This window comes from Penicillium soppii, assembly GCF_028829465.1.
Source record: "Penicillium soppii strain IBT 18220 chromosome Unknown utg000007l, whole genome shotgun sequence".
In the NCBI taxonomy this organism is placed as follows: Eukaryota; Fungi; Ascomycota; class Eurotiomycetes; order Eurotiales; family Aspergillaceae; genus Penicillium; species Penicillium soppii.
This window is the reverse complement of record NW_026643237.1, coordinates 1,727,718-1,740,843: the sequence shown is the minus strand read 5'-3', so window position 1 is coordinate 1,740,843 and position 13,126 is coordinate 1,727,718. Positions and strand designations below refer to the sequence as shown.

The following is a 13,126-nucleotide window of genomic DNA, read 5'->3' as shown; positions in this document are numbered from 1 at the left end:
AAGCATGCCTTTTGGCTGATAGAAGTCAAAGATGAATTCCACTTGTCTGATATCCAATCTAATTGCTGGCGTTTTGACAGCGTTGTGTATTAGGAAGCTCAGCTCCTTGAGCTGTTGTATTTGAATGCAATATGAATGCAATATGAATGCAAAATGCAGAATGCAGAGATAATTTAGTTTATATGCAGATACACGCCATTGCCTGTCCAGGCATGCTGTCAAACTCCAAAAATATGCAAGAGAAGAGAAATGAAGACGCCATGCACCCAATGCACAAGCAGTAAGCTCAGAAAAAGTCCTCTTCGCCTAGCCACTGGGAGTCCATGGCGTATGCAACTAGATCTGCCGCACAGCACATGTCTTCGTGACCAGTCTCCAAATCAAGTAGTTCAAGGACGGACTTCAGTCTATCCTCAAGGGTATTTTTGAGACGAGAGATACCACCTTGCAGAGGCTTGGTTTTAGGTGCTTTCAATGAATCGCCAGTTGATTTCAAGGTCTTCGTGTTTGGCGAGCAAGGAGCAAGAGCTTTGCGCTGGGGCTGAGCTTCAGGTTTTCTATTCTTGAGAAGACTCTGAAGCAAGAATAATAGCCACACCAAGTTTGTGCGAGGAGAGTACTCAGCCCAAATGCCGGGAATGTCGGGGAGTTTCTCTGTTTCGGTGGGATTGCCAGAGTAGAGGGTTGCACGCATACTGGTATTTGTTAGTCAGATTAAAGGTTAGGGGTGACAGCACATACTATCTGTAGGTGTTTCGCTGCATGATCTCATCTTCATCCTCACCAATAGCATCGAACAACTGCTTCTTGTCCAGATCCGACGATGCAATCTCAGTGAGTCCACTGGGGTCGTCGCTGAGCAAAAGGTCCGCGCGAGAAAGTGAGTAGTCGATGATGGTGGTTTCAAGCGCGCTGATTCCAAAACCGCTGGATGAACATTGGCGCGCGACATCGTGCTCGGTTGGAGGGTCCATACAGCCGTCTTCGCGAGTGGAACGAATACAGACATTGCCCAAATGCAGATCTCGATGCTCAAACATGGCATATTCCTCTGCTCGGGCTAATGCCATCGCCACGCCCCAGAAGATATCGTAGATTTGGAAGATAGAAGACCAAGTAAATTTCTCTAGTTCGCAACCTGCGTCGTCCATTTCTATGACTGCCCAAAGCTGCGTGTCGGGGTATGCTCTTTTATTGGAGGGGTTAGGATTCATGCAGTCGTTCTTGGTCTTCTTATAGTGGTCCCACGCATTCTGGAAGGATTCGGGGAAACGGCCTTGCACAACGTGGATTTCTCTGAAGCGAGCAAACCCAGGAACCGGGTCCAGGTATTTGAGCATCTTGACTTCGGAGACGATCTCCTCGATACTGGTGAACTTTTTGGATCCCGGACCGCTCTTCGCCCGCAGGGGTACGACCTTGAAAACACCGTCGCCATAGGATTTCAATTTCGCCAGTTTGGATTTCGATACCACTGGCCGAAATGCTTCATCGCGCAAATGAAGCTTGTATACTTCACCGTAAGATCCTTCTGCCAATTTTGCAACGTCGAACATGTTTGCCGAGCGTGAAGCCCACGAGCCGAACTTTTGGATGCTTTGTGCCGCAATTGGTGATAGTGCTTCATTAAGGATCGGGCGAACATATTCGCTGGCTTTGTTGTCGTGGACCACTCCAGATGAGCGCCTGGAAGCGGGGACCTTTTTCCTCACCGCTCGCCTTTTTTCCAAGGCGTTGAGCTTTTCTTGATCCTCGTCCGTGGGATCTTGTGCTGTGCTTAATGGCTCCGTTGTAGACTGTGTGGGTTCGAATAGAGCGTCTGTAGCTTCGGATGTGGTTGACGGCTCTGAATTGGTATCTGTAGCCTCTGCAGTGGCTTCGAGTGGCTCTTTTGAGGATTTGTTGTATATCCTGACTTCCATCATTGTTTGAGTTCTCTTCGTCTTCCCTGAAGATGATTTGACAGATGATTCAGTTGCCTCGGTATCAGGAGAATCCACTGCCGAAGAGAGACTTGATTGCTGGCTAGTAGGCTCAATCGACTCTTCTTCCTCATCCTCGCACTTGGGTGGCTCTGAAACCTCCTCTTGAGGGGTCATATCATCGATCGTCACTTCGGCCAATTTGGTTTGTATGCTCTTCACAGGGTCGACATTTACAAACTTCTTAGATGTAGCTTCTCTGGCTGGACTTCCGTCGAACACCGCCCTGGGCGCATTCGCTCTGCGTTTCCCGTATACTCTTCTCTGTGCGACGGACTTTTTGGAATTGGACTCCATTGTCGCGTGGCCCGAAAATGGGGAGGGTGATCGTGTCGACATGGAGATATAAATTGGTGTTCAGTGTATAGATTAATATGCTGTGTTAGTGGCGCAAGGGCTAAGTGGAATGAAGTCGTGAAAATGGTGTTCGGGAAAGTTGAAAGAAAGTGTTGACTTTTAACCTAATTGGGCTTAGCGCAAGGTTGCCGCGGTGAAACCTTGGAAACATTCCATGCTTGGTATACTTCGTCTATACAGTGCATATGTACCGAGTATATACTAGTTACATATGTATATTCCTGTTGTTTTAGCTATGTTCCAAGGTTTCTTGCTATATGCAAAGAAGGACTTGGATGATACAGGGGAAAGTCTGACACTTGTTCAGGGGTGTAACAAATTACTAGTACTCAGGGGCTTTCAAAGGACTAGTATATCCGGCGATCAATAGTAGACATAGAGAAACCTACAGATCGATCTTCCAAGGTTCTTGTCAGAGATGATCAGTAGTAAGTGAAGATCCTCGTATATTATTATTGTTCAATAACCAAGCTATACCTAGGGTTCTACCTAGGTAGGGATCGAAGTCTTAGATTTATATTATATTGAGACAACCAAGCATTTCCCTTGCTTACACTGTATACCTATGTACAGATAAAACGTGGGGACGGATTGCCGATCTGCATAAAACATTATACATGAAGTCGAGTGAAGCCTCGAATGTTTCAAATAACAACATTTCGAGCCGTGTTTACTTCGTAAAAATAGTGCCATAGACTGTGGTCTAGGTACATGCAACTAAGATCCCCGGATGATGAGTGGCCCTATCACAGTCCACAGTGGGCTCAGTACCGGGGCTGACCGGAAGTGGTGGAGGTACCTGCAAGACACCCGATGTGACGTACCCTCTGATCATTTCAAAAAGAAGATATCATAGAAGAGATAGTAAAAACTAAACTGCATTTGAAAAATAGAATAAAACAGAACAAAATCAAGAGCTTTTAACAATATACAATATGCAATATAAGAAAGAAAAGTAAACGAAAACAAGATAGAAAGCATGTGTGGTCGGGGCACGCGACGGCCTCGGGAAGTCCTTTTTTTCCTTTTTCCTGGTTTTTTCATCGCCTCCTTTCGAATCTTCAACTCTTGCACTCTTTAATATCTACCCCATCATCTCCATGATTCCTTTAATTTAATATTTCTATGCCCGGGCATGGCGTTCAACTTCAACTGGTCGCCTTTAATGGCAGACGCGGGTTTTTACACTCGCGCCCAAGATCTTCTCACTGCCGCCCTCAATAAATCGCCCAAACCTCCCATTATCGTCGATGATATCCATGTCACCGAACTAAACCTGGGCTCCATCCCACCCGAACTGGAGATCCTGGAAATCGGTGACCTGGCTGAGGATCGATTCCGCGGCATTTTTAAAATGTCTTATACCGGCGACGCCTTTCTCACGCTGAAGACCCGAGTTCAGGCGAATCCACTTAATACTTTCCTCCTCACACGACCGACTTTCGCATCGCCTGTGCCACTTGCTGCTGCGTATGTGATAGCTATAAGATAGCTCATCAATCGCTTGCGCTTGGAATATTTGCTAACTGTCGCGACTTTAGTACCCCGCTCACAATACCGCTCCAAATCACACTGTCGGATTTCAAGTTATCGGGATTTGTTATCTTAGTATTTTCGAAACAAAAAGGAATAACCGTTGTATTCCGCAATGATCCGCTGGAGTCGCTCAAGGTTTCTTCCACATTCGATTCGATCCCATTTGTGCGCGACTTCCTACAGAAAGAAATCGAGGCCCAGCTACGGATCTTGTTTATGGATGAACTTCCTGCCATTATCCATCGACTATCGCTCCGATTATGGGTTCCCGAATATCGCACAGGAGAGGAAATGAACGACGAGAGGGATAACACGACCTCAACGAGTGAAGGCCCTGGCCAAGATCCCTTGGCCAGCCCGCCACAGGACCCCGTCGACTCACTCGGAAACGCCCTCAACGAGTCTGAAATCGCATCGCTTTCTTTGGACTCATCAGTTGAGACGCATTCCCTTTTCTCGCAGAAGAATCTGCTTCGCTTGGCCGCTCTGACCGACTCGCAACGCACCCTATCGCTGTTCACCCCTTCGATCAATGAAGTTGTATATCGAGCATGGACCTCTCCCACCGACACCAGCGAGTTCCCCTCAAGCGTTATCTCCCCGCTAAGCCCAAACCTCTCGAGAACCCACTCCCATATCGGCAGCATGTCCTCTATCCACGAAACCGCTAGCACGGTGTCCATGAGTCGATCCTCCACACCAAGCCACAGTTTCAGCACCAGCACCTACGGCCTGAGCCTAGGAGCTGGCCGCCACTCCAAGGCTCACTCGCGGAAGCGCAAGAAGCGCGTCGTGGATCTGCGCCGCCCCAAGACAACCGATGATGCTATGAGTGTCAGCGACGAGAGCATCATGACAGAGTCCTCCAGACCCCCGTCTATTGCCTCTGCTCCTCTTCCAATTGTCAGTGAACAGTCCGATGACCCGGTGACACCACCGATGTCAGCGGCAAATGATTCCCACCTACCCATGATTCCCGAGCGACACCGGACGAGCCTGTCCCGCAACCGCCGCGATGGTGATCTCTCATACTCCCATGAAACCATTCGCGCACCGAAGGCGGAAGACGTGGACGCCACACCCCGCCCCAATATCCGAGGTTTCCCTCAGGAAAAGGCTGAGGCTGGACCGTCCGCTCGTCCTCCTTTACCTGCTGCTGCTCTCCCATTTACTAAAGAGGAGAAGCCTGATAGCGTTGAATCTGTTCTGGTTGAGAGACTGGCCGGTGAAATCGCTCGACGAATGCGCGAGGACAAGATGATGACAAATGCCTGCAGCGGCTTTTGGAGTCGCCAGCATGAAGACACTCCTCCCCCGGCCTATGGTCACTGAATGCGTTGCATTGTATTCACCCTTGAGCACGTCTCGAGCATGATTTTTACGATTTTCTTTTGTTTTTCTTTTGTTCACTGGGGGCGTTCTCCCCAAGTCTGTTTATCAGCGGGGTTGTACAAAAAAAGGGTTCATGATACTTTGGCGTTGAGTTCTGTTTTGGGCTTTTGCAGGATACCACACTGACTGAGCTCTTACTTTTTGTTTTGTAATTCTTATCGGGATGGGCATAAAGGATTGGAATAGGGCCTGGATCGAATGGATTTTTGGTGATTTCTCTTAATTATTTTTCTACATAGTATGTGTATCGAACTGTATAAAGCGAATAGAAACGCGAATAGAAAAGCGGCGGGTAAAAAAGCTGGAGACATCCGCGCTAGACCCGGGAGGAACTTAGCTCCGCACGACATCTCTCGATTCCTTTCTCCTCCTTTACCTTCCATCATCCATCATGGCGGGCATATTCAAGAACGTGTTTGGCTCTCAAGCCAAACCAGATGATGGTAAGATACAATTGACTCCATCCAATTGCTCTTCTAACTCTAATTAGACTTCGCCGATTTCGTCGAAGCTCCCAACCCATCACCCGCGTCCCTCCTCGCCGACTCGACCACCGTTCCGGCGGTCAACACCCTCACCCCCAATGCCGTTCCCTATACGGCCTGGTACAGAGTGTGGGAGAGGACATCCCCCAGCGACTTCAAGCAGGAGGCGATGATCATGCCGGTCATTCTTGTGATTGTCCTCTTCCACCTGTGGGGAGGGCGCAAGAACAGACAGCGGGCGAAGGCCTGGGCACAGGCTCACACTCCTTCCCTTCAGAAGGAGTTTGCTGTCGTCGGATTTGATGGTATTTCCCGCCAGGCTCCCGAAGGTGTCACCGCCGAACTGGCGAATCCCGAGTCCGTGCTGAAGGAGAAGTCGGCATCTGAGTTCGCGGCGTATGCAACTGGTCGTCAGAATGTGGCTTTCCTTGATGTCTCGATCAAGATGCCTAAGCGGTACAACCCCATCACCTACGTTATGGAGTATGGTCTTAGCTTCTTCTTCGAGAGCTGGGAGCCGCCCGTTGAGAAATACGAGGCTCTGCTTTACGCTTTCGATGGAAAAGAGAAGGACCTGGTTCCTGTACTTTCTAGGGATACCGCTCCTGTCAAGGTTCCTAGCTCTACCTACGATGGATTCATCTGGGCTGTCGTGCACAAGAGCCACATGCGCAAGTTCCGTAACGATCGCTACGATGCCTCTATCACCTTCTCCAAGGATAACCCGAAGCTGCCCTCGTGGGTGACTGTGATGACCGAGAGTGCTGAGATTAGCGACACCCTCCTCACCCCGGAATTGATCCAAGCCATCGAGCAGGCTGGCAATGACTTCGAGTACCTGATTGTGACCGATCAGCCGGTCGACCGCCCCACCAAGTAAGTCAGCTAATGAAAATGCTTGAATCCCAGCTAACAACCCCAGGATTGAGGAGACAACTCCCAAGAAGCGCATTGAGCTCTCTGCCAACCTCGCCTCCTCTGCCGCCGGCTACAACTCCACTCTCCCCCTGTTCAACCAGTTCTTGCGCTTGTCCGACAAGCTTGTGGCCTCCGCTCACTTCCGCGCCGAGGTGATTCGCAAGGTCCGCAATGTCCGTGAGGAAGAGATCAAGAAGCTGCGCCGTGTCGAGGAGGAAGAGAAGGCCGAGGAGCGCCGCATTGCCGCTGAGAAGATCAAGAAGGAAGAGCGTGAGCGTCTTCTGCGTGGTATGAGCGCCGACGAGCAGCGCAAGTTCCTTGACCGTGAAGCTCAGAAGGATCAGCGCCGTAACATGAAGCGGAGTACCCGTAAGGGCTAGTTGGATTGAGGGGTTTTTCTTCTATCTTCTCGTTCTCGAAAGAACGGGTTGAATGTCTTATCTACCCTTTTGATACCTTTATAATCGTGTATTCATATGAATCTATCGCGGGGATGTTTTTGGACTTGATTCAATGCAAATGTTATTTTATGGAAACCACAATCGTATAGTATTTATTCCCACCTACCCACACAAACCCTCCAACCCTTAACATCCTTAACCCATACATACATCCATCCAACCTATCAGCCATGCATTGGCTACTCCTCCTCGGAGCCCTCCCTCTCTCCCTAGCAATCCATCCATACACCTATGCAAACATAACCCTCCCACCATTCATCCCCCAACTCCCAGACAAACGATACAACCAAACCTCCGACCTTCCATTCGGCACAATCCTCACCCACTGCTCCGTGCCAGGAACAATCGCCCTAACCTTCGACGACGGCCCATACATCTACACAGCCCAAATCCTCGACACCCTCGCTCAGCACGGCGCCCGAGCAACGTTCTTCCTGAACGGCCGCAACAAAGGCCGAATAGACCAATTTCCAGATCTTGTGCGCCGCACCCACCAAGAAGGGCACCAGCTGGGCTCTCACACGTGAGTGATATACACCATTGCCTTCTCTCTTCTATAACCTTCACACGACCCCATTTAACACAAAATAGCTGGTCCCACCCATCTCTCCCCACTCTCTCCAAAGAAGACATCGAAAGGCAAATGAAAACCCTCGAAAACGCCTTCTCCAACATCTTAGGTTTCTACCCTACCTACATGCGCGCCCCATTTCTACATCATTCGCCGACTGTCCTGGAGACCATGGCCGAGCTTGGATACCATGTCATCGGGGCGAGTGTTGATACCAAGGACTATGCGCATGATGATCCGGGAACGAGTTGGCGTTCGTTTGAGAAGTTCCTTGATGGTATTGATGCCGGGGGCAATCTAGTGCTTGCGCATGACTCGCATTGGACTACTGTTGAGATACTAGTGGATAATATGCTGTGGGAGATTGGGAGGCGGGGGTTAAGTGGTGAGTCTCGTATTACGCTTGGTTGTTGGGGGGTTATACTAATAAGTGCTAGCTGTTACTGTTGGCGAGTGTCTTGGAGACGGGGAGTGGTATCTGAATGGGTAGATCAGGGTGCTTCTATGTTTGTTGTTGACTTTTTTTTATTAGCAGCAAGTGGTGCGTGTATTCTCTTTCTCTGTATATATTCTATTTCTAATATGCCAATGTTACCTTTTTTCATTGCATAAATGACTACAATCCTTCAGATGCATGTAGTATTCAAAGCCGTCCGAAGACCTTCACCCGCTCCTCGACAGGCTTCTGCACTTTCTCCCCAGCAACATCCTCCGGGCTACCGAAGACCAGTTGCGCAATCAAGCGCCACTCACTGGGCAGATTCCACTGCTTCGCAACACCGGCGTCAATGAGCGGGTTGTAGTGTTGCAGGTTCGCGCCGAAGCCAAGGGACTCGAGACCGGTCCAGACTGTGCATGTTAGAAAGTGTACAAATGTATGACTTGGTTCATGGGCACACTCACGGAAGTACTGGTGCATAGCATTGGAGTGCTCGGCCCAGGGCACGAAGTGCTCTGCATAAGTTTTGAATTTCTCCTGCATAGGCTTGATGTGATTGGGATCTTCGAAGAAAAGGACCTGGATTGAACGATCAGTAATCACATCACGGGCATTTAAACATGACATGACATGTAAATATAACTACACATATATGTGTAGTTGTGAAGTAAGCGACATACTGTTCCATACGCCCCCTTGAATCCATTCAACTTAGGCCGCGTCTGCTTGTCCATCACCTCTTGCGGGACCTTGCCGGACGCAACAAGGCCCTCGAACGCCTCAATGGCGATGTCCCATAGTCGCTCGTGCTGATCGTGCAACAGGACAACCAGCCGCGTAGACTGGGTGTTGAATGAGCTGGGGACATGCAGGATAGCCGCGTTGACTAGGTCTTCGATCTTGGAGTCGGGGACTGGGCTGGTTTTGCCTAGTTTGTAGATCGTGCGCCTTTGCTTGGCGAGGGAGATCAGGGATTCAGACATTGGGGCTGTGGTATAGGGACGGGGTTTGGAGATTTGGAATTGGACTTGGGATTGAAATTTGGAAGGCAAGTGGGAGGACAATTTGGTTTGCAGGGGTCTGGATAGATATGTGCTTAGGCGAGTGAGACGAGACGCCATTTTTGTGCGTTGGTGGTGGGGGGTTCTCCGTTCTTTAATAGAGAGTATCTATTCCGTGTGTACGGACCTCGCACATATATATGTATACGGTAGATATGTAGATAAGCGCTATACCCAGGGTGGAATATGGGTCTTTGGATTATGGTTAAATTGGTCACAGCGTAAAGCAATTTAAGCCGAGCAGAGTGCGGAATTACGGAGCTAGCCTTGTTTATCCGGATATGTGATCGGTTTATCAGCATCACGAGATATTAAATAATCGGTTGGTCCAGGGAATATTCTAGGGAAGCAATAGAAATCGAGCAGCGAGGTTCATACGGGAAGGCATCTTGATATTTAATTTATTTATAATCTAGAGAAGATCGAATCTGACCGATGCTATTCACTTTTTATCTGAAATCTTCAATCGAGTTAGCAATCCATCGAGGACAAATTTAACGATAACAAGGAATAATCTCTTCGCATACTCAGAGACCCGTCTTGAAACATAAAAGGTATCAATTTCACCATAAAAGGTAAGGAACGGATAAACTAACATCACCTTATGCAATGAAAACATATGAAACAAATGAAGTGAAGTAGAAACGTACCTGATCCAGTCGGGAGGATTCCCGCCTAGTGGAGATCCCGGAAGTAGAGACCTTGAATAGTATCATATTAACTTTCACATTGATAACCAAGTGTCTCTGATTAGTAAATAAATCCTGATGGATAATATATTCATCAAAACGCGATTTTGTTAATTTTTTTGAAATTTTTGTTGATGTCCAGATCTCAATTTCATCCTCCAAGGCCATGTCCAGGGCGGATGAATCAAAATGGGCGAAGCGGAGGCATAGTTAGGACTTGGGCGTAACCTGCGCGTTTCTCCTGGAGTTTGGAGGGTTGCAGGGGTTAACAAGCATCCCTTCACATCTTTTATACGGGTCATTTTTCCTTAGGCGATAGGGCTTAGGGCCAACTCTTTTGTTTTCACTGTTTTCAGTTGATGACGTCGAAGAGGATTACATCACTTGTTTATAATATCGTACTTGAACATTTATATGGTAAAAATTCTGCATGTACAACGTACATATGTATACTACATATCTTGATGATTTGATACTCATCGTTTATCAAAAATCATTTGCAAATTGAAACATTTAAATACAATTAGTACAGCTCGGCACTAAAAAAATGATACATACACAATGATCTCTCAAACTAGCAAGGCACCAAAGTCACATAGCAGAGCATATAAAATCCTTCATCCATCTCACTGCCCTCCCCCTTCTGCATAATTTACCCTCAAACCCCCGTCTCAACCGTCTTATCCTGATTCCCCCAATCCCCCATCCGAACAGCAACAACCTTGTCCCTCTGAACCTTCCTCTGGTGCCTGGTCCAAAGAACAAAAAGCGCAACAGCAGCAAGTGCCGCACCAACCACACACCCAACAACAATCCCCGCAATCTGACCCCCAGACAATCCCCCAGATGAGGACGACGACGAAGAATCAGAAGAAGTCGCAGAGCTAGTACTCGAGCTCGACGTCGTGGTCGATGGCTCAGAGACATTGAAGCAAAGAACATTGGTTGTGAATGACGCAAGTGGGACGTAAGTGATGTCCGCGCATGCATAGAAAGTGCTATTCTTTTCTGTGTCAAAGGTAGACAGATACGAGAGTTGGAGCGTTGCGTTCGAGCCAGAGGTTATGTTTGATGCTGGGTTTGGTACGGCGTAGCACTCGTGGCCGGGGTCTAGGTCCGGGAAATTGGTTGATGAGACTAGGGTTGTGAAGTCGGTGTTTGAGGTTGGGTCTGGGCTGTTAGAGTTTATATTCATAGTCGGGTAGGAGGATTGCACATGCCGTTGCTGTAAGAAATTGCTAAGTTCACATTGTATGACTCGTCCTGGAGGACGAGAGATACCTGACCATTGGCTGGGAATTTTAGTAGTAGATAGCTAGGGAGAGTTGCAGTTCGTACTGAGTGGGAAATCTGTCCGGTTCGTTACGCCGGCAGAGGAACCGCACGGCGCTGTGTTATCCTGTGCTGCTCCCCATGCTCGATCGGGAGGCCAGAGGAAGGCGGCAGGGCCCATATCTGTTGCTTCGGCGGCACTTGCTTGGGAGGCATACAGACCGGCGACAGCCAGTAGGGGTGTATATGGTAGCATGTTTTGATTAAGCGATGATATATCGCAGACAGAATATGAAGTTTTGGGAAATTTTGTGACGACCGCACTTTTGAGATCTGCAGATACTTATATATTAATTATTCAATGTCTCGGCATTGGGCATGGGCATTTCAAAATGACAGGCCATATCGGCATCATTTACCCAATCCATGTTTGACAGAGATGGAGTCGAACCGGATCCTACATAGCACCTCGCTTGCTAAACACACCCCTCTATCGGACCTTCTATGCCAATAAAAAGCAATTCATCAAAGACCATGTGATATTAGCGTGCCCAGCAATATAAGAGCGAATATCCAGATGCAACAGGAAAAGCGAAGTGGAGAAAGATAGCAGGAATTAGTCAAACCAGTCAAATAAGAAACAGAACCGTAAGAACTAGTCTCATCCGGACTGTAACTCTTCCAAGGTTAACAGGGATATAGACCGGAAGAGTATTCGCCGGGGTGATGAGATTAGATTGATAAGATCAAGTGGCTTTGTTGATTGGACCCTCTTCGCTTCGCTTCGGATTTTCCCGAAAGCCAAGGGTTTGATAGAGGGGCCGAGGCCGAGGGATTCGAGGCACAGTTTCTTTCCCATTTGTCGTTTGACGCTCTTAATTTGCTTCTTTCGCGTCTTTTTAATATTTATCTTACTTGAACTCGCGATCTTCTTTGGACTGGGAGATGGCCAGGAATTATTTCACTGAACAAAATCACTCGCAAATTGACACTCGGGCTTCGGCTTTACAGCGTGCCATCGATCACTTAAAGTGGGGCAGCAATTGCTAAACTGAGCTTGGCAATATAGACTGAATTGGGCTGGAGGAGCTAGCTTTGGGTGGCCGGCTCCGAATGAAAATATGTCGGAAGATAAGTCTGTGGGTTGCTTCTCCAGAGACTATAAAGCTACATTGTCGCTTTTAATACATCGCTCTCATAAATAACCACTGCACCACCAATACTTTCAATTGTACTATACTTTTTCGTTCCAATATGCGTTTCTCAGCTGTATTCGCTGTTTTGATCTCCTCTACCGCCGCTCTCCAGTGGCCTAATCTGTCTTCGCTCCTAAAACGCGAGGACATCACCCCTGGCTCACCACTATACAATTGCCACGAGGCATGCGGTAAGCCCGGCGCCTCACATAGCGAGGAAAGACTTACTTTTAGGATGTGCTACTGACCCATCTCGAAAACAGGCGAAGTTATCTTGATTTCGGAGTCGAATGACTATTGCTCAAACTCGACATTCACCACCGATCTGAGATCATGTTTGGAATGTGCCCTCACATATAACATCTGGCAGTACTACGGTGATCACGTCAAGTCTGCGGCCTCGTCATGCAGTGACGATGCTACGCCAAGTTCTTCTTCTGCGATGTCGGGTACCGCTGCTACCGCTACCGCTACCACCACCACCACCACTACTACTACATCGAGAAGCTCGTCTACAGCGACGGGTGCTCGTTCTGATTCTGCCGCTACATCGACAGTATGTTGCATTCGTATTCTTGGGGGTCTTCGATAACTAATGGTATAGGGATCTGCATCTGCAACTGCGGCCTCTGCTTCGGCAAGTACAGGTGCTGCGCCTGGAATCCAGCAGAATGCTGTTCTTCCTGCAATGATGGGTGCTGTGGCATGGGCATTGTTATAATATGATATCGCTCCATTTTGAATTGCAAGTGTCCAGATGATGACTG

The 13,126-nt window shown here is 48.3% G+C and overlaps 7 protein-coding genes across 7 annotated transcripts; 4 read left to right on the top strand and 3 right to left on the bottom strand.

Moving 5' to 3' along the window:
• Positions 1–286: 286 nt before the first annotated feature.
• N7529_009927 (uncharacterized protein) lies at positions 287–2,321 on the bottom strand (the record flags this gene model as incomplete). The annotated part of the gene is made up of 2 exons (XM_057245454.1): positions 287–695; positions 742–2,321. The coding sequence occupies 2 exons, from the start codon at positions 2,319–2,321 to the stop codon at positions 287–289; spliced, it is 1,989 nt and encodes a 662-aa protein (XP_057093717.1).
• A 1,153-nt stretch (positions 2,322–3,474) lies between these two features.
• On the top strand, positions 3,475–5,207 carry N7529_009926 (uncharacterized protein; the record flags this gene model as incomplete). Its single annotated transcript, XM_057245453.1, has 2 exons — positions 3,475–3,809; positions 3,881–5,207. 2 exons carry the CDS (start codon positions 3,475–3,477, stop codon positions 5,205–5,207), a joined length of 1,662 nt encoding a protein of 553 aa, XP_057093716.1.
• A 451-nt stretch (positions 5,208–5,658) lies between these two features.
• N7529_009925 (CCDC47 family protein) lies at positions 5,659–7,050 on the top strand (the record flags this gene model as incomplete). Its single annotated transcript, XM_057245452.1, has 3 exons — positions 5,659–5,710; positions 5,758–6,628; positions 6,675–7,050. The coding sequence occupies 3 exons, from the start codon at positions 5,659–5,661 to the stop codon at positions 7,048–7,050; spliced, it is 1,299 nt and encodes a 432-aa protein (XP_057093715.1).
• A 251-nt stretch (positions 7,051–7,301) lies between these two features.
• Positions 7,302–8,192, top strand: N7529_009924 (chitin deacetylase; the record flags this gene model as incomplete). The annotated part of the gene is made up of 3 exons (XM_057245451.1): positions 7,302–7,654; positions 7,723–8,087; positions 8,167–8,192. 3 exons carry the CDS (start codon positions 7,302–7,304, stop codon positions 8,190–8,192), a joined length of 744 nt encoding a protein of 247 aa, XP_057093714.1.
• Positions 8,193–8,345: 153 nt separating this feature from the next.
• N7529_009923 (uncharacterized protein) lies at positions 8,346–9,262 on the bottom strand (the record flags this gene model as incomplete). Its single annotated transcript, XM_057245450.1, has 2 exons — positions 8,346–8,720; positions 8,822–9,262. The coding sequence occupies 2 exons, from the start codon at positions 9,260–9,262 to the stop codon at positions 8,346–8,348; spliced, it is 816 nt and encodes a 271-aa protein (XP_057093713.1).
• A 1,287-nt stretch (positions 9,263–10,549) lies between these two features.
• N7529_009922 (copper acquisition factor BIM1-like domain-containing protein) lies at positions 10,550–11,419 on the bottom strand (the record flags this gene model as incomplete). The annotated part of the gene is made up of 3 exons (XM_057245449.1): positions 10,550–11,116; positions 11,173–11,183; positions 11,230–11,419. The coding sequence occupies 3 exons, from the start codon at positions 11,417–11,419 to the stop codon at positions 10,550–10,552; spliced, it is 768 nt and encodes a 255-aa protein (XP_057093712.1).
• Positions 11,420–12,417: 998 nt separating this feature from the next.
• Positions 12,418–13,080, top strand: N7529_009921 (uncharacterized protein; the record flags this gene model as incomplete). The annotated part of the gene is made up of 3 exons (XM_057245448.1): positions 12,418–12,550; positions 12,623–12,915; positions 12,964–13,080. The coding sequence occupies 3 exons, from the start codon at positions 12,418–12,420 to the stop codon at positions 13,078–13,080; spliced, it is 543 nt and encodes a 180-aa protein (XP_057093711.1).
• Between the last annotated feature and the right edge of the window lie 46 nt (positions 13,081–13,126).